The sequence below is a fragment of the Heloderma suspectum genome, chromosome 7, assembly GCF_057233095.1.
Source record: "Heloderma suspectum isolate Gila_16-S chromosome 7, 16-S_ref, whole genome shotgun sequence".
Classification (NCBI taxonomy): Eukaryota; Metazoa; Chordata; class Lepidosauria; order Squamata; family Helodermatidae; genus Heloderma; species Heloderma suspectum.
The window spans coordinates 18,702,613-18,725,462 of NC_139464.1; the positions used below are offsets into that span (position 1 = coordinate 18,702,613).

Sequence of the window (22,850 nt, forward strand, 5' to 3'; positions counted from 1 at the left end):
TTCCCAAGGATGTGTCTATCCTGGGAAAATAAAATGTGGGAACAGGTTTTAATTAACAACTTATTTCACAAGTGCAAACAACCAACAGTGAATGCAAGAAACAAGGAAGATAGGTAAATGTTAGGAAATCCAAACTAATCTCCTATGCCTTTTCCCACAGGCATCCCCTAAACTAGGCAAATAGTAAAAGTTGATGCACATAGGGGTTTTTTTTAAAATTCCTTTCCAATGATTTTGGTGTGCAAAATTCTTAATTTTTCATTCCCCTGCAGACAAATGCTATCCTGCCCAACAGAAACTATGTTGCCCTTATGTTTGATATGGCCTTGTAGGCCCCTTCCAACCCTACTATTCTATGATATATTGTAATTGAACTTATCAATTGGAATAGTTCAAAGTTAACTTTTAAATAAAATGTTCCGTAGTTAATAAAGCTAAATCACTGTTACAGGAAAACACAGTCTGGAACTGTCTAGAATTTATTGAAGGAGTCCAGGGTTAAGCTTACATGCATTAGCCAACCTAGCCTTTGCTTCTTTATCCTATCTGTGCAAGCTCTCCAACTATAAACCCCTATCCTCCAACACTGTTCACCTGTCAGATTTTACCTATATCTAAATAGGAAGTTTCATCTACCAACATTGGAACAGTTCTGTCTTGCTTCACTAGAGTTGAGCAACAGAGCAGTCACAATTCCAACTATTGGGACAACACCTCATGCTTATAGAATCTTTTGAAAGTGTCAACCAACTTTCCTGCAACTCTCAAAACATCTGACCTCTTCACCCTTTGCAGAGCAACATATGCCACTGGCAGAGACAGCAGGATAGGAAGCTTGTTTATGCATTTGTTTGGGACATTTATAGGTCAAGAAAGCAGTACCCAAAACAGCATACAAGTTAAGAAGATCAGTATGATGCCACTTTGGTTCTAGGGCCACCTGCTCCACCATATGGGGCAACCCAATTAACCCATACAGGTTACTTACATGTTTCCAAATTCAAAATGTCTTCATGTATACACAGTTCAATCGAGTCAGTTCACTTGCCTCGAATACCAACATGGATTTGAGGGTCAACGAAGCAACTTCAAATGTTCAGCAGAGATTGCAGACCTGGTCTCCTAAATCAAAGTCCAGTGCTCTAGCTACTAAACCACTTTAAGTCAAGTTCCAAGTCAATATAAGAATTAGTGTCACAACTTCAACTAAGCCTTTTCGATATTATTATAGGTGCAAGTCGTTCATTATTTTAAAATACCAAAGAAAAGTTCAACAATACAATGTGTTCAGTACAAATGCTATGGACTTCAAGTTCTAGGAAGAGGAAAAGGACAATAGTCCCAGACTAAAAAGATTAGGGCTGAAAATGTATTCTGACAGATGTCAGTTTGGGTTTTAACATCAAAGAACCTGTTTATAGTACAATGGCAGCCACACAGTATCAGCATAATGGCAAACATCACAGAGTATTGGATGTATTTGCATATTTATCCCACCATTCCAACAAGGAGGTAAAGGCGGCATACATAGCTCTCCCCTTTCCTCAAAATAACCCAATGTATAGGTCAGGCTGACAGATTATGACTGGTTCAAGGTCACCAAATGAGCCCAATGGCTGAGAAGTGATTTGAATCTGACTCTTCCCCATCCAACACTCAACGAATGATCTCCATGTGATCTGTGGACACTCAATGTTATAAAATTAGTTACCACCACTTTCCAGGGTGTAGTACAAGCAGCAAGAAGTTCCCATGCACCATTGTCACTCACGTACACAGCATAACAGGTGGTGGCAAAGATGGTAGCCACCCACTCTTCTGCTGTCTTACCACTTCCCACCTCTTTTTTCCCCATCTGCCACCACTTCCATCTTAATGGCTGCATTACAAGTCCATGGTGGACGCATCTGAGAAACCATGTCCTCATTTCTTAGAGAAGAGTTTAAAACTATTTAAGAAGAGGAGACTCACATAAGATAATCCTTTAAAAAATCACCACATTCAAATACCATACATACACCCCACACTTGAGACTTAAGTGCATAACCCGACAGTGCTCACAGCCCACTTAATTTATACAAACACTGGTTCATGATACATGTTTTAAAGAAAAGGTACATCCATAAAACTGGGTTTTCATAATTAATAAAGTTTCAACATAAAAAAAATATACTGTATAAGGTATGCCCGTGAAGCCAGTGTTTTCAAGATTTCTATCATTTCCTGTTTAAAGTTGCTAACAGATTAATACAAAATGTCTAGAACTCCATATTAATATTCTGGCTAAACATTCACACAAGGAACGTGTGTGTTTGTCTAAGGTTTTTAAAAAGCAGCTAGTAAATAAAGGCGTTTAACTCCCCAACAATAAAAATATGTATTGTTTCAGATAGAACTAATCAGTCTTTAAGGTTTCACAAAAGATTTTTCTTTTAACTCTTACTAGAGTTAAAGTAAGAGTTCTTTAACTCTTATAAATTGCAGTATTTATATTCTCCTACAAATCCAAATTACAATAAAATCTGAAATCCCTCACTAAGCTTATTAAACACAAAATGCTATCACAACCTTCAGACAAAACCTTATTGCCCAAAGCAAACAGAACTCTATCAGTCTGCGTTTTAGAAATCACCTCCCATTTGTAATTAGCACAGAATCAACACCAAGAAGAAAACAGATAAGAACACGGATAACAATTGCCCCATATGCTGAATATGCATAATCCTATATATTCTCTTACATTAGAACTTCAACATATGATTTGAAACATTTATCTAATATCTGTTCTAAAAGCATGCTTGATGTTCATTTGAGGTTGAGAACCTCCATTATCCAGTATGTTTTATTGCATCAAAGCCATAAAAGTGTAATACATATCTCAGCAATACAACCATATTGCTCCATGGGCTTATTAGAGACATCACTACGGGGCATTCTCAAGAGAACTGATTTCAAACATAGATGAGAATAACATATTACGCTGAAAGCAAAATCATTAAATATATTCTTATTCTATCACCGTCTTGAAATCAGGTTTTCTACCCATACACATGTTTTCATCTGGCCCTCTACAACACTGAAAAAAAATATTCAGTGAATTCACAGAGAAATACGCTAGAACGTAAGGTATTTAATTCTTTTAAATTTTGTATCTTAAAAAAGTTAGACATTTTATTATGATGTTCTATTATAATGTTTATAATGTTGTAGTTTTTGTATTTATTGTATGACTTGTTGTGAACTGTCCAGCTATTGGGAAGTATAGAAATGAAATAAACAAATAAACAACAACAACCACCACCACATTGAATCAGACTAAGGACTATCTAGTACATCATTCTGTTCTCACGGGAGCCCACAAGCAGGACATGGTGCAACAGCACCCTCCTGCTCGTGTTCCCAGCAACCATCATATAGAGGAATACTGCCCCTGATACTAGAGGTAATATTTAGCCACCATGACTTGTAACTATTGATAGTGATATCTTCCATAAATGTATCAACATGCATTCATCCAGCTACTGATTAATTAAAAATAACTGTAGAATGAAGTAGCATATTATCTTTAATTATATCCCCAATAAGGATAATACCATACACATAGGTGTTACATCTTCTTTCCAGTACCTTTCCCACAAGATAGTTAGTACCTTCTTCCTCTGGTATAGCTCACCTGTACACCCTTTTCCAACAGAGTAGAGCTGCTGGTTTTCAGGAAATGCATGGGAATAGTGTGACCTTTATTTTTTGTAGTTACATGCCAACAGCTACATGACATCACCCACACATCCATAAATACTACTGCTGAATAAGGCTGAACTACTGAAATCATCCACACTGGACTAACCATGTTCCGCTCTGAGTGTACTCTGATGCAAACAATGTATTTTAAGAAGTAGTTACCTCACTCTCCTCACATCAAGTCAAAAAAGGGCTTGAGGACTGACTACTGCCTGAATTCAAGAAGGCTGATGTATGTAGGAACATTGATGCTTTTTCTACAGCTTTTCCACAAACAAATAATTGAATATTTTGCATGCATCCTAAATCATAATCCAGATGAGTCTCGCTTCTATTAGGGAAGACAGATCACATGAGTGAGTTTCTGTGAAGATCTTCCTGAACTTTTATCCTGTGAGTCCATATCAGAGATTGAACCTGGGACTGATGAAGCTTGTGTTTTCTACTTGGCTTCAGTACAGGGTGATAAAAGCCAAAATCCCTGCATGTTCTGCAGGGGGGAGGGAAGGGGGCATGTCAGGGACTGATGGAAGTCTGGAAAGAACCCTTCAGATGTCTCTTGTCTGCTCTTGTGGCTGTGTTGTTATAGATCTGGAAACTGGGGTTCCAGTCTCACCATTTTCCTATTTAACACTGTTAACAGTAGGACCCTCAAAAACAGACTATGCTGTGCCAGATGGAGGCCTCATGCAGGCCTTTTGCTTATCTCCCATGTGTTTCTTTGTTCTGTCTCACTAAAGCACCAACCAGGTCACAGGCTGCCTCATGCGAACCTGCTCCTGGAGTCTGCGCGTTCTTTCTAGTCTCAGTGGATCCCTCCCAAAGTGCTTTTTCCCTTTGCAGGTGATGTCATTAGCCATGTAACAGCAGGATTTGAACCACTCTCCTGGAGGACCTATGATCTATGTGTTCTGTGCAGAGACCTCCTAACCACTGGGCTAAGGAGAAGCCTAGCTCCTGAAAATGGAAAAGCACTCCATTCTTGTCTAGACCAGGCTATTTGCTGGCAGAAGGACTGCTCTACAGGTTGCTGTGCTAAGCGGTCAAGAGATCTTAACTCCTCATTTTGTGGGGGGCCCCAGAGCTTCTGGCTGCAGGCATGGATCACTGCCATCCTGACAACTGAGCTATGGTATTCACTGTGCCAGGAGAAGCACTGTGGGAATTATATGTGCAACGCCATATGGCCTGGGTTTCATGACACGATCATGGTCTTCCTATCTTTGCCATGTGTTGATTTGTGTCTTCCATGCATGGCTAATGTGCGGGCATAGATTATTTTATGGTTAGCAGCCCAGTTTGGGCCATGACTCTGTCCATTGTTGCCCTCCCCCCATGTACCTGCTTGGAGCCAATGTAGCCCTTGAGTTGAATCAAATTCCTCACCTATGGCTTACTGGATAGCATTAGAATTGCCAGAGACATCTTTGGTGGGGCTGTCATCATTGCTACCTAACAGCAGAAAACAGGTGTAATTACTGTGCTTTTTACATTGCTGCTGTGGGAGAAGAGGGTCTCAACTATTTATGCTAATGTAAACTTCCATCTTTGATGGATAATAGAATTGCCCATTTAATAAAAAGTCAGCTACTGGGCGGTATAGAAAAGTTAATAATCCGATTATTCATGGTGCAGAGCCAAAATCAATTTCCAGTTAATAAGGATTAAGGGGAGCTCTTGTCAAGAGATATTATCTCACATCCACCTTTCAGGACATTCTTGCACCTGCCTGTGAAGAATGTGACACTGACCAAAGTAGATGGATCGCCAGCCTAATCCAGCACAGTACTGCAGTTATTACTATGTACATGGCAAGTATATAATGCAAGCCCAATTTATTCTCCAAAATGTGCATATTTTAAGCCAGAGCCTCATGCCTTATATTCCCATATTATGCCAAGAATGCTGCAGAGAAGAGGAGCATATGCTTTATGAGCTTTGGCACAATATTTACATAATTATTTCAATGACAACAGAACAATTTGATGTTCAAGTACTATCAGCAACATGTCCTTCAGCTAGCAGTTCTGATAACATCCTGTACTTAACATGCCACAAAGCTGTAAGATGGAATGATTAAAAATTGTTCTTTTTAGCACAAACAGCACAAATCAAGCTTTTAACCAGTACATTACTGATTCACAATTTCTCATTTCCTCTCTGTTTTACACTCCAGTATCCCATCACTAGACAAATGGGGCAAAATGCTTTTTTTTTAAGCAAATATTTTTATAGTCAAAAGCATGACAGATTCCAAGAGTTTATCAGAAGTTAGATTTCTTCCAATCCCAACAGTTGATTTAGAAAGTAATCAGTCTAAAGCATTTTAGAAAAAGAATAGCAGATCTAGTCATAAAATGGTAATATTCCCAAGATACTTCATGCAAGATCATTTTTGACAGTGTGAAACCTTTAAAGCATACACAGGAACTGTGCAAAAGTAGGACAAGGCAAGCCTTGTCTGAAACAGGGCTATTAATATCAGAACAGAACTATAAGTAGGTGGAGAAGGTAAGATGCAGTCTGCAACTCACAGCACAATCCTATGCATGTTTACTCAGAAGGGAGTCCCACTGCATTCAGTGGAGGATGCTCCCAGTTAATCTGCAGCCTCAGATTAGCTCAACATTATTGAAAAGCTGCTCCCTTGTTGCCAACTCAAGCTCCTGTTAAAATGTAAGTAAAAGGACAATATAGCAAGTTCAACCAGAGTAAACTACTGTAAAAATGTTAGCCTGCATCTTATCATTTGAAGACCTTTAAAATATGTTTGGAATTAGCTTGAAAGAGCATCATTTTCTCCTCAGCCCATGGCAAGTCACAATGTACAAAGCAGAAATTAATAAGCACTCAAGTATGTTTGAGCTTACTGGAACATCTAACTTTCACAAAAAAGTGGAACACTTTCATACAAAATTAATTGTATGCCCAATACCCTAGTCCTGTAAGCACACTTCAAGATAAGCCCCATTAATTTCAATGGAATCAAATGTACGTATGTCTAGGATTTCAGCCTTAGTAGACAATTAATTGACCACTCAATTATGGTACAGTTCTAATGACATACGTGGAACTAGAAAAAACATATCTCTGTGATTCAGCCAAGGCTTTGCAAATAAAATATCCAGGAAAGCCTTTATACAAATGCTGGACATTTATAGCTTCTTACCTAGATTTCTCGACCATAACTCTAACAACATACTTCCTTTTGTATTCTCTTGTAGATTGTAAGCTTGCAGGCAAGGACTGTCTTTTTAAAAATGGATCTTATGTAAGTTTCTCTGGGAGCCTTTTTGGCTAAAATGTGGGGTAAAAATGCTTTAAATAAATGGGAACATAGGAAGCTGTTTTATACAGAGTCAGACCATTGGTTCAACTAGCTCGGTACTGTCTACACTGACTGGCAGTGGCTCTCCAGCATCTCTGACAGAAGACTTTCCCAGCCCTACTTGGGAGATTCTAGGGAATGAACTTGGGACCTTTTGCATCTAAAGCTATGGCCCTTCCCTTCAAGTGGTATTTAATGGACATTCCTCTCACAATACCAAGTATTAAACTGAAAACCGTATGGAAGCCATAGAAGACTAAGACTGGGTGGGTGAGGCACACAGCAAGGTTCTAGAACTATAATTACCATTGTGGCTCAGAAGTTGAAGGGTGAAGGACACAAATTGTTAGGTCTTCACCAGTCCAAAGATCTCTAGCAGCAACTACATCTTCCATCAAAACAAGTGCACTAAGACACACAACTTACGCACATAATGAACGTAAAAATCTTATCACTTGGAAGTATAATATAAAATGAGTTCAGAGGCAAAGTAAGATTTAAACACTAGTTGCTTTAGAATATGGTTTTGGTAGGCAGGAAGTATTTCCCCTGCAACACCGATTTTAACGACTATGACCTGGTTCACAAGTAATGGCTAACTATTGGTTGTTTAACCCATAATTATTTGTGGCTGTGCAGTAGTGAGCAAACATGCTGCATCCCATGTGCTCATCACTTCTGCTTTCCTAAAGAACCCAGGAACATCCCATCGCATCCAAACCCAGCAGCTCTGGGTTGTTTAGGGTTTAAACAAACCAGCATTAACCTAACAAACCATGGGTTGCTTAACCCTTAAACAACCTAGAGTTTCCAGGTTCAAACACAATGATAACACCCAGGAACAGGGCATTCCTGGTTGTTTAGGAAAGCAGAAGCAGGCAGGAACCAGCATGCTCACTCCCGCATGCTCACGAACAACCCATAACCACTAGTTGTTTGATCATGCAAACCAGCTCTATGTTTTAAATCCACAGAACCTTGAGTAGAAGGAAAACCGTCACTAGTTATAAATAGTTAGGTTCCAGTGATCCCTGTGATGCTGCAGGACGTTTTTGTATTTCATTTCATTTCATTTTTCTTGATACAACACCCTAGTGAAAGTTATAACACAGCCCTTCTGTGAGTGGAAGATAACATCCACATATGTAGGGACATCTGAGTCCGACCCAATATTTTTCAATGCAATTTAGAGCACACCAGTCACTGAAGTTATATCACAGTCAAATACACAAAGTACATACACAGCCAGCCTATCTTCTCAGACATTAAACATCTTTTTTTGGGATTAAAACTTTCATTTAGAACGTTCCAAGTCTCTCAACACTAGGATCATAACACAAAGATATGAGAAAAAGTATTTAAATAACATATTTGTAAACAGAAACTTGATGTAATCAGTCATGGAGTAGTGGTTTAAGTATAGTGTAGGAATGAGTGTTGGGTTTCGATGTGGGAAGCCCAGGTTTCCATTCCTACTCAATTAGCTACAAAGCTTTACAACATGGTATGTATGGGTGGCCTTGGACAAGTTGCTATTTCTTAGTCTAGTCTATCTCACAGGAGAAATGCCAAGAATAAAAACCCACGATGCCACATAGACTATACTGCTTTCCTTGGAGCCACTCCCATACAATTATGGCATTACATTCCAAAATCCCATTCCACAGAATACCTTCACATGTGCATACAGCCATTTCTCTACTCTCTGCATAATATAAATCACCAAAGGATAGGATATATGACTATATCCAGATTCAGCAAAACATTCCATAATGTAGTTTTTTGCTGAGACTACTTACTTTATGTAGTATCTTGCACCTTCGAAAGTATAAGCTTCCTCCCAGCCTGTGGGCAGATCTAGGGGGAAACAATGATAACAACTGAGAACCAGTTTACTATACCAAGCATTCATAACAACTTTAGTGCATTTTACTCCACAATGTATTAAAAGGAAGCAATATTTTCAGTTCTACACCTGACACAGGTCCAGATTCTAACAGTCATGAGTAGAAGAACCAGTAAGATTTATATGGTGCAAGAAAGACACACACAGCACAATCCTAAACTTATTTATTCATAAATCCCAATGAGTTCAGTGCACTGTACTCTCTATTAAATGTACTTGGGATTGCCATCTTAGACAACATTCCTAAATATATGTGATATTGCACTTTGTCTTTTATAGCACCACACAGAAAAACTGAAAAGCTTCTTCCAGCATCAGTAACACAACTCATAACTGCTTTAAATGAACATATTGTTCTAGACAATGCTCCACTACTGTGTCGGTCATAAGACATTTGAATAAAAGTCAGGTTGGGAAAAGATCGCACTCCGTTAATTCACATACGTCAAAAATGGTAACTGGTTAAGAATCACAACAGAAGCTATTTATTATGACAGCATGGTTACATCATCTTACCAGGTCTTCAAGTTGTTCTTGCAGGGATTCATAGACAAGACAATACTATAGAGATTTAATTTGCACTACTAATCTAGAGGCAGCGGGGTGGGGGCGGTGGGAGAGAGAGATGTGTTGTGTGTTTTTAGTCAGCAATGGAGTATCAAGTCACTTGAGACTCTTTTTCGAAGGGGAATCAAAATCAAAGCCTGTCCTTCTCTACTAGAAAAAACAGTAAGACCACCACAGAAAAAAAGTTGTACAACTAAAACGATATATTTTCTAATCACATGCATCACTGCTTAAAATATTTATTTAGAATAGTGTACTATGTTTTTCTTTGCTGTACAAATACATCTGCCTTTGCTTTTTGTGATACATAACACCTATGTTTTTGAGTGCCGGTACACAGCATACAATAGAAAACCGAAACGTTTAAAACAGACACAATCTTATGGAGAGATATTTTATGCTAATATAAGGTATTCCAAGAGAGAAAGCAAACTTGTGCACTGCATACATATTGTAGACCAACAGTGAATCAATGTAGAGTTACTCTGCCCAGATAAATATAATAAGGTCCAAAATTACAGCTGGGAATATTAAACAAGCCAGAGTAAAAGAGCTTTCCACACTTATTCCCATGTCAGAAAAAGAATAGCAGATCTGGCTGGTCTATTAATACAATCCGTTATCCAAATATTATCATAAGGCTATTCAGAATTCACCATGCCAACACCAAGAAGAAATTTGATTTGTCCAAAAACAAGCTTGGTTCATTACCTAAAATATTATTTAAAACCAGCAAAAAGCGGCTTCTGGCACAACTAGCACATGTACAAAGCAGAGTAACAATATGTATGGTGAAAAGGAATAGAATACATTTAAAATATGACTAGAAAAACACTTAGACCCAGCAGAGGCACAGACATCAATTTAAGAACAATCCCATGTGTGGAAAGCAACTACATTCAACAGCCAAATCACTCCCTGCACATCTGCCCCTTATTCTTTCCTGCTGGACTTCCCAATTAAGACAAGCAGACTAATTAATCTTAATCTTAAGACTAATTATACAAGGAACTCCCCTCAGTTAACAAGCAGTTTTGGGTCCTGACTTTGGAACACATTTGGCTATAAACTATCCCAAGTTATTCACCTCAAATATGACGGGCAAAAAAGATAAATAAAACACAAGAAGCTCTCCTCCCAAACTGCTCCCAGGTTACACAGAATAAAAGCAAAGGAGCAATGAAATGTTTAAATAAGAAACATGCAAACAGAATGGACAAGTCCTCCTAACCCATGTAACTGAGTGTCTCTGGACTGCCCCTTTCCTTCATCCCTACAATCATTTGCACAAATGAAAACAAACAATTGCACTGCTAAATACCCACCTCCCCACAGCATTGGTAACTAGTGTGCTGTGCCAGCAGCTACTTTAGGTTTCCAAAAGCTTTGCTTTATATCCTTTTTCCAGCTAGCCCTTCTTTCTGCTGCTTCTCTTTTCCAGAGAAACATATGGCAAAGGAGACCAATTCTACATCTCTCCTCTCCCCACAGTGATTCCTCAAGCTCACATCCTCTTTTTCCAATCCATCCCACCACTCCCCATCACTTAGAAACCACCCACTCTCTTACCCTAGTTTGAGGGGAAAGGTTTCTAGATGAATACACTTAAGTGTGATCTATGAATTTCTAAAAGCAGCCACCAAGCTCTAAAGATTATGATGCTGAAAATGCATGAGTAGCTGATTTCATATTTTGCTCAGAGAGAAAGCTTTATAAGTATACACACTGTGGGTCTACAAGAGAGTACAGAAAAAGAGGAATGCATACACTGCAGGCTACTTTACAAAATTGCATGTTAGTTATAATGTGAAGGCAGACGTAATGAATATATCCACAAGACAACTAAAAGCATGTAGAAATATTTCATTTAAAATTGCAAATAGCAAGTTATAAAAGTGTGCCAAGGACAGACACAGGTCTTCCCTCATTGCAATTTGGTATTGCCAGTTAAATGAACCCCCCCCCCCCCCACTATTGAAATCATGAATATAACTCAATTGTGTGACTGCTACAGGCTTATCTTGGATAGCCCCCTCTACCATCATTGATGGAGATCCAGAATTCCCCACTGCCATGTCTGCACAAGTTTTTAGTACAGTTTATTTTGTTTTAACTAGTTGTACAGTGGACATGGACAGCATAAAAGCAGTCAGGAATAGATTTAGGAAGCGAGGCAGGGGAAAAACAACTTCTTTTTAAAGTTGAAGGCCTGCAAGCAGTTCAGAAAAAACTTGCCCAGTGGGTGGAGATCTGGCCACTAAGGTGGTATTAAGGACTGCAGAAGTATCTGCAGCTCAGCAGCTGGATTTTAGAACATATATAAGAAAAAGGATATGGGTGAACTGAGCAAAGGCAAATATAGCAATACAAAGCTGAAATCTAGGAGTCAACAGGAAAAAGATAAGTATAAGTTTAGCCTTCCCAAAGACAGAAGGACTTAAAGGTTAGTTACTGGACTGACTGTGTGTGTCCAATTTACTAAGAAGGATGAGAACTGGGAGAACCAGCAGTTACCAAGTCAATGAAGACAGTGCTGGTTGAGTGAATAAGGAAGTCAGATTGAATACGTGGGAATGAATACTAGCTACAGGTGCAACAAGTATGAAGATCTATGCAAGGGTGGGCAACTTGTGGCCCTCCAGATGTTTTGGCCTACAACTCCCATCAGTTCTCACCACTGACTATGCTGGCTTGGGCTGAAAGAAGTTGTAGGCTAAAACACAAGGACAGCCACAAGTTGCCCACTCCTTGTCTAGAGGGTCAATGAGAAATACAGGAAATGAATCTGCCTACCTTAGGGGCTGGTGAGATATAGATCAAGTGACACCAAGCATTGTGAGCATGGCTGAGAAGGTCCTTTTGTAAGTGCGAAAACAAATGGCTTAAAAGATGGTGTGAAAACACGACTATTTAAATGAAAGCAACCTGTGAGGAAATTTCTCCTTGATGAATGGAGGAGCAGTGGAGGTGGTCAGAACCTGCAGCACTGCTAGACTGCATAGGCAACCCAATTTTAAGGGTGCAAAGAAGCAGCACATGAGCTCTGAGACAATGGTGCAGAGAATAACAGAGTGCTATCACAGAGATGTATATGATCCGAAGTGGGTGCCAGAGCATCCTTTGTGACACTGCAAGGGATCCCAGAGTACACCTCTAAGAGCAGAAAAACTATCTTGTGCTGCCTTGACAGTCAGTGAACAGAATGGAGAAGTGGAGGAGGAGAATGCTCTGAGGGAAGGCTTTAGCTGATGGGGGTATGAGAAAGGAGTGGGAGGGTTATGCTCCAACAGGCCCAGAGCATGAGATAGAAATGAAGGGCAGGGGGAGTTAGAGAGGTTTGAATTAGAGAGAAAAACAATGTTTTTCAGTGGCTGGTAGGTCAGCGGGGAAAGAACTGATGAATCACCTTGGCTACTAGAAGGGTGAGAAAGGGTATGGGGGGGGGAATAACAGTGTGAGTAGTCAGTGCCAGGCTTGAAGCCCAAGTGAGAGTTTGAAGTGAAGGGGAATTGTCTTGAAGTGGAGAGAAAACACATGTATTAAGTGGATGGAATGGTGAACAGAGGAGCAGTCAACTGGGTTAAAGGGTCAAGTGAAAACAAGACAGAGTAATAGTCTGACATGCTAAGTTTCAGTTGGTAGGGGGGAAGAATAGGTGGTTTGAGTCATCATCTCCCCACCCAAAAGGAGTGGAAGAACAAAGGTGTTTGGCACAGGTGTCTCTTCAACTGAAGATGAAACAGGGTAAGCAGGGAGGTCAGTAAATGGCCCAGGTAAGTCAGACTGTATGATGATGGAGGCATCAAAAAACTGAGGCAAGAGAGGTCTGAGGGAGTGTGGGGAGAAGATTAGGATATGCAGCAGAAGCTCAGGGACAAGGCTAGTCAAGGGTCTGTTTCGATTGGGGTCGAAACAGCAAGACACTATGGAGTCAGACTTATTTAAGAACATAAGAAGAGCCATGCTGGATCAGATCAATGGTCCATGTCGTCCAGCATGCTGTTTTCACAGTGACCAACCAGCTGCCTGTGAGAAACCCACAAACAGGACACAAGTACAACAGCATGCATTTGGTGTTGGGGCTACAAAGGACGGCTGGAGAAGGGGGAGCATCCATTCAAAGAGTCCCCCGGGTTGACAGGATGGAGCAATGGTGGGTGTTCTCGGGGGGGGGGGGAATCAGCCAGGGTTTTCAAATCTACCGAGGAGGAGCAACGTGTCAAGGGGGGGCACTAATGTGTGAAATGGGGGAGAGAGAAGAAGTGTGAGGCAAGTACAGGGGCAGTGGGGAAGAAGCGTGAGGAAGGTAAGTGGGGGGGTGTAGAGGGGAAGAACAGGGTGCAGAGGGGAGGAAGTATAAGGCAGGTAAGCAGAGGGGCAGAGTGGAGAAGTGTGAGGCAAGTAAATAGAGGGGCAGAGGGGAAGAAGTGTGAGGCAGGTAAGTAGAGGGGAAGAAGTGGAAGAAGACAGGTAAGGAGAGGGGCAGAGGCGAAGAGGAGGGGGCAGAGGGGAAGAAGTGTGAGGCAGGTAAGTGGGGGGGTGCAGCGGAGAAGAACAGGGTGCAGAGGGGATGAAGAGTGAGGCAGGTAAGTAGAGGGGAAGAAGTGGAAGAAGACAGGTAAGCAGAGGGGCAGAGGCGAAGAGGAGGGGGCAGGGGGAAGAAGTGTGAGGCAGGGAAGTAGAGAGGAAGAAATGGAAGAAGACAGGTAAGCAGAGGGGCAGAGGGGAAGAGGAGGGGGCAGGGGAAAGAAGTGTGAGGCAGGTAAGTGGGGGTTGCAGCGGGGAAGAACAGGGTGCAGAGGGGACGAAGAGTGAGGCAGGTAAGTAGAGGGGAAGAAGTGGAAGAAGACAGGTAAGCAGAGGGGCAGAGGGGAAGAGGAGGGGGCAGGGGAAAGAAGTGTGAGGCAGGTAAGTGGGGGTTGCAGCGGGGAAGAACAGGGTGCAGAGGGGACGAAGTGTGAGTGGAAGAAGACAGGTAAGCAGAGGGGCAGAGGGGAAGAGGGGAAGAGGAGGGGGCAGGTGAGGAGGGGCAGAGTGCAGAAGTGTGAGGCAGGTGAGGAGGGGCAGAGAGGAAGAGGAGCGAGGCGAGGGGGATGAAAGCACCCCATTCCTCATCCTCCCCCGCCTACAGGATTTCCGCACTCTTTACCCCGGGGCAGCGGGGAGCAGGAAGGCGGCAGGAGGAGGAAGCGCCGCGTTACCTGGGCTGTGGCGGTGCCCGGTGATCACAGCCTCTCCCGTCAGCGGGTGCAGCCAGGTCGTGCTCTTCGCTTCCTCGCTGTGAGGGGACAAAACAGGCGAGGACACGCGCGTGAGGCGAGCGGCGCTGACCCCGACCCGCCGGCCCCCGGCGCCCGCCCGCCGGCCCCGCCCTCAGAGGCGCCCCGCCGCCCCCCAGCAGCAGGAGCGCCGCCGCCGCCCCGGGCAGGTCCGAGGCGGCTGCCGCCCCCGGATCTCTCCCTTCGCCGCCGCCGGCTGACTTACTTGATGAAGAAGATGCGGCCGCCGCGGCTGATGCCGTAGCTCCAGCTGGCGGGCAGCGAGCGCAGCCGCTCCGCGCTCAGATCCGCCGCCATGTCCGAGCGCAGCCCGGGCGAGAAGCGGCGCGCGCGGGCGCGCGAGAGGGGAGACGGGGAGAGGGAGGGGGCGGAGGAAGCGCGGCGCCGGCGCCGCAGCCGCGCGCGCGAGGCCGGGCGAGAGACGCAGCAGCACCTGGACGGGGGGGAGGGAGGGACGGAGGGAGGGGGCGGGGGCACGCCCCGCCCCGCCCCGCCCCCCGAGCCGAGCCCCCGCCAACCAGCGCCGAGCTCCCCACCCTCGCTCCGCCTCCTCCTCCTTCCTTCCCCTCCCCCCCCGCCGACACCCCCGGGCTCTGTGCCGCGCGGACGCGCATTCTGAGGCCCCGCCCTCGGCGGGCCAGAAAAACAGCAGGGCGCCCCCTGTTGGCGGCAAGCGGGAGTGGCGTGTCTTGTGCATTGCTAAAAACTCCAGGAAAAAGAGGGAAGGGACGGAAGGACGGAGAAGACCGAGTTTGGGTTCTGTTATGTTGTTATTAATAACGATGGTGGTTATTAATGATGATGATGACGGGGTCGTTACTGTTTTCCACTTCTCTGCCCCAGAGACACCCGCGCACAACCAAGGTCTCCTACTTTTTTCTTTAACATGCACGCGCATTGGCGCTAGCCAATGGGCCGTGGAAAAATGTGTAAACGAATTAACGTATGCAAATGAGCTCTTCTCCCCCTTCCTTCGGAGCGTCGGTGGAAGTCAACGGGCAGCAGCGTGAAGTGATTAGGGGATGCTGCAGTCCTCTGCACAGTTGTGGTGGGGCGACGGGAGCGAGAGGAATCAGCCTCGTCGAACACCGTGTGTATATTTTTGCAGCGCAGCATTTCGGAAGGTGGAAATACTTCTCGTGCAATAGGCAAGATGTCTGGGTTTTGTTTTTGCAGCGGGCTGTTGCACGGAGAGATGGATTCTAAGTTCGCTCCCCTAAGCACTGGCAGCTTTATAAAACAATCCTGTGCATGTTTACTCTGAAGCAAGTCCCCTTGAGTCCAATGACGCTTATTCCCTGGAAACTTGTGTGCAGGTCTGCAGCTTAAAAGCACCAAGAGTACAATCCTATACATGTTTACTCAGAAGTAAGTCCCACTGAGTTAAATGGGGTTTATTCCCAGGTAAGTGGGTGTAGGATTGCAGCCTTCCTTTCTATAAGAAGAGCCCGAAGTTCTGGATCAGATCACATTTCTGTTGTCTAGACCAACTCTCCCTAACCCAGTCCCCTCCAGGTGTTCGAATGTCAGCTCCAGCCAGTATGAGCAGTAGCCAGGGATGATAGGAGTTGTAGTCCAAGACATCTGGAGGAACCCAAGTTGGGGAAGGCTGCTCTAGGTCAATATCCTGTTTCCAACGGTGGCCAGCTAGATGTTTCTGGAAAACCCAGAACCCACCATAATGTTGAGGCTATGCTTAAAAGGGTTAAGCATAACCTCAGCGTTATGGTGGGTTCTGAGTTTTATTTGCATATGATCATTTGCATATTATAATTTGTTTACGTGCACAGAAATTTTGCATTGTCCATTGACTAACTGGGGGTGAGGGAAGCATTTGCTCCTTTGTGTGCGCACAGCCTCCTTCTATGGGCAAAGAGTTGCAGCAATACCAGCACTTGCACAGCCCAAATTAGGCTATTCATCTTGCATTTTGACTGGGGTTATGAGCTTTGGCACTACATATTCCATGTTTTTCAGTTAATAGCCATATTTATGGCTGCACATTAAATCAGTGCATGGTGGGATGTGAAGGATGCTCCTACTGTTGTGGACAGGATACTGTATAGTGTTACCAATAACATCATCTACATCACCACCACCCCCAATGCCCCCTTTCTGCCCACATATGTCTTAAGCGAGATTCAGAATATTTTACTGCCAGCACATCCTCACTTGCAGTTGGTGCAAGGTCTTTGCCCCTGATTCTGTCCCCATCCCCCCCCTTTTTTTTTGCCTCAAAGATCACACCACAAGTTCAGTTGCTTGGGTTTTCTTTGGCAATTCAATTTGTGTCATTACTACCACATTTTAATCTTTGATGGATAGTCATGCAAGCCCCCTCCCCATGCAAAGGGAATAGTGTAACAACAGTTTATATATAAAGGAAGGTAGCAATAGTGCAGCTGGGTATGGGGGATATTTAAAATGCTCTCCTTTCTTTGAAAAGTCTGGGTTATTATGGGTGTGCAAATATCCAAGAGAGGGACTGTTCACTCAGCCTGAAAAGAGGGGTAATTGCACAGGAGCTGTTGCTGAAATGAATTAGGCTAGAGGGAAAACCTACAGAAGACCCTTGTCAGTTTCATCTCTGCAGCCAGTTCAGCTGAGGCTGCCATCCTATGCATAGTTAGGCATGCCTAACCTCATTTATTTCAATTGGCACTGGCACAGTTAATTCTGCGTAGGCATGGACTGCATGTCTGAAAGGAAAATCCGAAGAGTTAATACTACCTGTCTTTGTGTGCGTGGCCTTCCGACTAATGAGGGGCTCTTGCAAACTTCTCTTGAGACTAGTCAGTTTCAGCTCTTACAAGACTATCTTCTTTATAATATGCTACTGACTCCCATGTATTCTGCACAAGGAATGACTTTCGCTACAGAGCCTCAGAAATTCACCAAAAATGAGTAATTGCAGAGATCCAATGAGAGGTCATGTGAAAGAGAAGGCATACCAAAAAAACACAGGGAAATGTACATACTGGCAGTGAGTAAGGCCACCCTCATGATGGCATTGTTGATGGGAAAGCCATCACAAGAGTGACAAACGCCTTGTACGTCTCTTGCTGTCTCTTTAACTCTACACAGGTTTGGACATGCCCATTAGCCGGAGGTGCCCTGGCCTATGAACTTCCTCTATGCTGCTCTGTCTGAGCTTCTTCAAAGGCCTGGAAACAAATGGAAGCTTTTAAAGAAACCATTGCCACAGCTGTTTAATGCCTTCAGTATTATGCCAACAGGACATGAACTTTTGTTCAAAACAGCAGTGTAGAGAGGCCTGCCTGGGTCCCCAATCAGCCCGAAAGATGGAAGTTGCACTAGGCATAGTCATAGACCAAAGTGTTCACTTTATGCAAATCTCACTGAAGTTGATTTATTTTATTACTTTGGTATCATGTTGTCACTAGCCTCTTCTTTCTTCTCTCTTTTCTTCCCTCCTGTGGATGCCAAGGCTGTTGGGGGGGGGGGGGCCTTAGTCATACGCATGCACATTCTTTTCCTCTTGGCTGGGAGTCAGCTTCCATGCATACACTCCCCCCCCCCCCCGCAGCCCAATTGGGAGGTTCCTGTTTCCTTCTTTGCCCCACCCAACCTTGTCTTCTACATTTCTGGGTTTTGTGCTCCAGGCTATTGTGACAGCTGAGTGTACGTGCATGTGGTGACATCAGGGCAGGACTTTGGGACTGGCGTCCAGGGTCCCATTCAGCAGAATGGTCAGAAGGGTACCCAAACTATCTAGGGGGGCAGAGGCCACTCAGCCTTCTTTTACGTCGGGGGTGTGGGGCACAGCCTTCCTAACTCTGGGCCTCCAGCACTTTGCCCTTCATGTCATTTGGGAATACCACCCCTCCTTTCCTCTCAGTGGTGCAGCTAGGGCTGGGCCGTGGGGCCAAAGTCCAGGGTCCCACAGCTAAGGTACCCTCCCCCCATTACCACCTAGGGAGTGGCAAGTGATCAGGGCAGCAGCGGTAAACTCTGCTTTATTCTTGAGGTGATGATGGTGCTATGATCTAAGTGAGTTTAAAATGCACAGCTGCACATGTTCAGAGGTGGGGGTTTTAACCAGAGTTGGCAAACGGTTTTGTTCTAACATATTAACCACGTGGAAGCAGATTTAAAGCATGGAGCAGCAGTTGGAAGGGTGGAACAAAAATGTTTGTTATGTGCTTCACCACTGAAATATTATACTTGGCCTTCTAAAGCCCCCACCCCAACAAGAGCATTAAGACCAGGGCCTAAAATTGCCTAGCTGCACCACTGTTACCTCTCCTCTCCTCCATTCATATGTCTGGCTCTAGGTTGTTGTTGTTGTTGTTGTTCAGTCGTTCAGTCGTGTCCGACTCTTCGTGACCCCATGGACCATAGCACGCCAGGCCTTCCTGTCCTACACTCTCTCCCGGAGCATGCTCAAGTTCATATTCATTGCATCAGTGATGCTATCTAGCCATCTCATCCTCTGCCGTCCCCTTCTCCTTTTGCCTTCAGTCTTTCCCAGCATCAGGGTCTTTTCCAGGGAGTTTTCTCTTCGCATTAGGTGGCCAAAATATTGGAGCTTCAGCTTCAGTATCTGTCCTTCCAATGAGCACTCAGGGTTGATTTCCGTTAGGATGGACTGATTTGACCTCCTCGCAGTCCAGGGGACTCGTAAGAGTCTTCTCCAGCACCATAGTTCGAAAGCATCAATTCTTCGGCGCTCAGCCTTCCTTATAGTCCAGCTCTCACAGCCATACATTACTACTGGGAAAACCATAGCTTTGATTAGACGGACCTTTGTCGGCAAGGTGATGTCTCTGCTTCTTACTATGCTGTCTAGGTTTGCCATAGCTTTCCTCCCAAGGAACAAGCGTCTTTTAATTTCATGGCTACAGTCGCCGTCTGCGGTGATCTTGGAGCCCAAGAAAGTAAAATCTGTCACTGCTTCCATTTCTTCCCCTTCTATATGCCAGGAAGTGATGGGGCCAGATGCCATGATCTTCATTTTTTTACTGTTGAGTTTCAAACCAGCTTTTGCACTCTCCTCTTTCACCCTCAACAAGAGGCTCTTGAGATCCTCTTCGCTTTCTGCCATTAGGGTGGTATCGTCTGCATATCGGAGGTTGTTGATAATTCTCCCAGCAATCTTAATTCCGACCTCTGATTCATCCAACCCGGCATTTCTCATGATGTACTCTGCATATAAGTTAAATAAGCAGGGTGACAATATGCAGCCTTGTCGTACTCCTTTCCCAATTTTGAACCAATCGGTTGTTCCATCTCTGGTTCTTACTGTTGCTTCTTGACCCTCGTACAGGTTTCTCAGGAGACAGGTAAGGTGGTCTGGTACTCCCATCACTTTAAGAATTTGCCACAGTTTGTTGTGATCCACACAATCAAAGGCTTTAGCGTAGTCAATGAAGCAGAAATAGATGTTTTTCTGGAATTCTCTTGCTTTCTCCATGATGCAGCGAATGTTGGCGATTTGATCTCTAGTTCCTCTGCCTCTTCGAAACCCAGCTTGTACTTCCGGTAGTTCTTGGTTTGCATACTGCTGAAGCCTAGCTTGTAGGATTTTGAGCATCACCTTGCTGGCATGTGAAATGAGCGCAATTGTGCGGTAGTTTGAACACTCTTTGGCGTTGCCCTTCTTTGGAATTGGAATGTAAACTGACCTTTTCCAGTCTTGTGGCCACTGTTGAGTGTTCCAGATTTGTTGGCATATTGAATGCAGCACTTTAACAGCATCATCTTTTAGGATTTTAAATAGCTCAGCTGGAAGACTGTCATCTCCGCTAGCTTTGTTGTTACTAATGCTTCCTAAGGCCCACTTGACTTCACTCTCTAGGATGTCCGGCTCAAGTTCAGTGACCGCACTATCATGGCTATCAGGGACATTCAGATCTTTCCTGTATAGTTCTTCTGTGTATTCTTGCCACCTCTTCTTAATCTCATCTGCTTCTGTTAGGTCCCTGCCTTCTTTGTCCTTTATCATGCCCGTCTTGGCACAAAACGTTCCCTTGAGATCTCCAATTTTCTTGAAGAGATCTCTAGTCTTTCCCATTCTGTTGTTTTCCTCGATTTCTTTGCATTGTTCATTTAAGAAGGCCTTCTTGTCTCTCCTTGCTATTCTCTGGAGCTCTGCATTCAGTTGGGTATATCTTCCCCTTTCTACCTTGCTTTTCTCTGCCCTTCTTTCGTGAGCTACTTGTAAAGCCTCATCAGACAGCCACTTGGCTTTCTTGCATTTCTTTTTCTTTGGGATGGATTGAGTTGCTGCCTCCTGAACAATGTTACGGACCTCCGTCCATAGTTCCTCAGGCACTCTGTCTATCAGGTCTAATCCCTGAAATCTATTCCTCACCTCCACTGTATATTCATCAGGGATATGATTTAGGTCATACCTGAAAGGTTTAGTGGTTTTCCCGACGTTCTTCAATTTAAGCCGAAATTTTGCAAGAAGCAGCTCATGATCTGAGCCACAGTCAGCTCCAGGTCTTGTTTTTACTGACTGTATGGAGCTTCTCCATCTTTGGCTGCAAAGGACATAATCAATCTGATTTCGATATTGACCATCTGGTGATGTCCATGTGTAGAGTCGCCTCTTGTGCTGTTGGAAAAGAGTGTTTGCTATGATCAGCATGTTCTCTTGGCAAAACTCTATTAGCTTTTGTCCTGCTTCGTTTTGTACACCAAGGCCATGCCTGCCTGTTATCCCGGTGATTTCTTGACTTCCTACTTTAGCATTCCAATCCCCTATGATGAAGAGGACATCTTTTTTTAGTGTTAGTTCTAGAAGGTGTTGTAGGTCTTCATAGAACCGATCAACCTCAGCTTCTTCGGCATCAGTGGTTGGGGCATAGACTTGAATTACTGTGATGCTGAATGGTTTGCCTTGGATTCGTACTGAGATCATTCTATCATTTTTAAGATTGTACCCCAGTACTGCTTTTCCCACCCTTTTGTTGACTATGAGTGCTACTCCATTTCTTCTAAGGGATTCTTGCCCACAATAGTAGATATGATGGTCACCTGAATTAAATTCGCCCATGCCTGTCCATTTTAGTTCGCTGATTCCCAAGATGTCGATGTTCAATCTTGCCATCTCATGTTTGACCACCTCCAGCTTACCTTGATTCATTGATCTGACATTCCAGATTCCTAAACAATATTGTTCTTTACAGCATCGGATTTTCTTTTCACCACCAGACACATCCACAGCTGAGTGTCCTTTCGGGTTTGGCCCAGCCGCTTCACTCTTTCTGGCGCTACTTGGAAATACCCTCTGCTCTTCCCCAGTAGCATATTGGACACCTTCCGACCTGAGGGGCTCATCTTCCGGCGTCATCTCTTTTAGCCTTGTGATACGTTCCATGGGGTTTTCTTGGCAAGAATACTGGAGTGGGTTGCCATTTCCTTCTCCAGTGGACCACATTTTGTCAGAACTCTCTGCCATGACCTGTCCGTCTTGGGTGGCCCTGCACGGCATAGCTTATGGCTTCACTGAGTTACGCAAGCCCCTTTGCCACAACAAGGCAGTGATCCATGAAGTTGATCTAGGCTCTAGGGGGCCCTGCTTAAGCATTCCCTGTGGAATTCTTATGTTGTGTCTGCACACCAACATAGCTCAGTGGGCAAAGCACATGCTTTGCACACAGAAGCTCCCTGATTCAGTTACTGGCAACTCCAGCATTGCAGGTGATGGGAAGAAAGGCCTTTCTCTACGTGGGACCTGGGGAGCCACTGCCAGTCAGAGTAGACAAGATTGGGCCAGATGGGCAAAGAGCCTGACCTGGTGTAAGGCAGCTGATGTTCCAGGTTAGGCTGAGAGATGGCGACTTGCCCAACAAATCTGCCTAGGGATCTTCATGGGCGGGAGATTTGAACCCAGCTCTCCACAGTCCAAGTCTGATGCTCTAGACCAACGTTTCCCAACCTGGTGCCCTCTAGATACTTGGCACTACAACTCCCACCATCCCCTGACCAGCATGACCAAGGGAGATGATGGGAGTTGTAGTCCAACACTTCTGAAGAGCGCCAGGTTGGGGAAGGCTTTGTT

The 22,850-nt window shown here is 44.1% G+C and overlaps 1 protein-coding gene across 10 annotated transcripts in view; it reads right to left on the reverse strand.

Annotated features, from left to right (window-relative positions):
- The window catches only part of PLEKHA5 (pleckstrin homology domain containing A5), a 267,495-nt gene extending 252,351 nt beyond the window's left edge, over positions 1-15,144 (reverse strand). For all 10 annotated transcript variants that reach the window (XM_084809202.1, XM_084809207.1, XM_084809201.1 and 7 more), the window contains exons 1-3: positions 15,027-15,144; positions 14,744-14,820; positions 8,869-8,926 (exon numbers count right to left, since the gene is read on the reverse strand). In XM_084809202.1, the coding sequence (XP_084665328.1) occupies positions 8,869-8,926; positions 14,744-14,820; positions 15,027-15,118 (227 nt within the window). In that variant the 5' untranslated portion in view covers positions 15,119-15,144. The remainder of the gene's footprint in view (positions 1-8,868; positions 8,927-14,743; positions 14,821-15,026) is intronic.
- Positions 15,145-22,850: the final 7,706 nt, after the last annotated feature.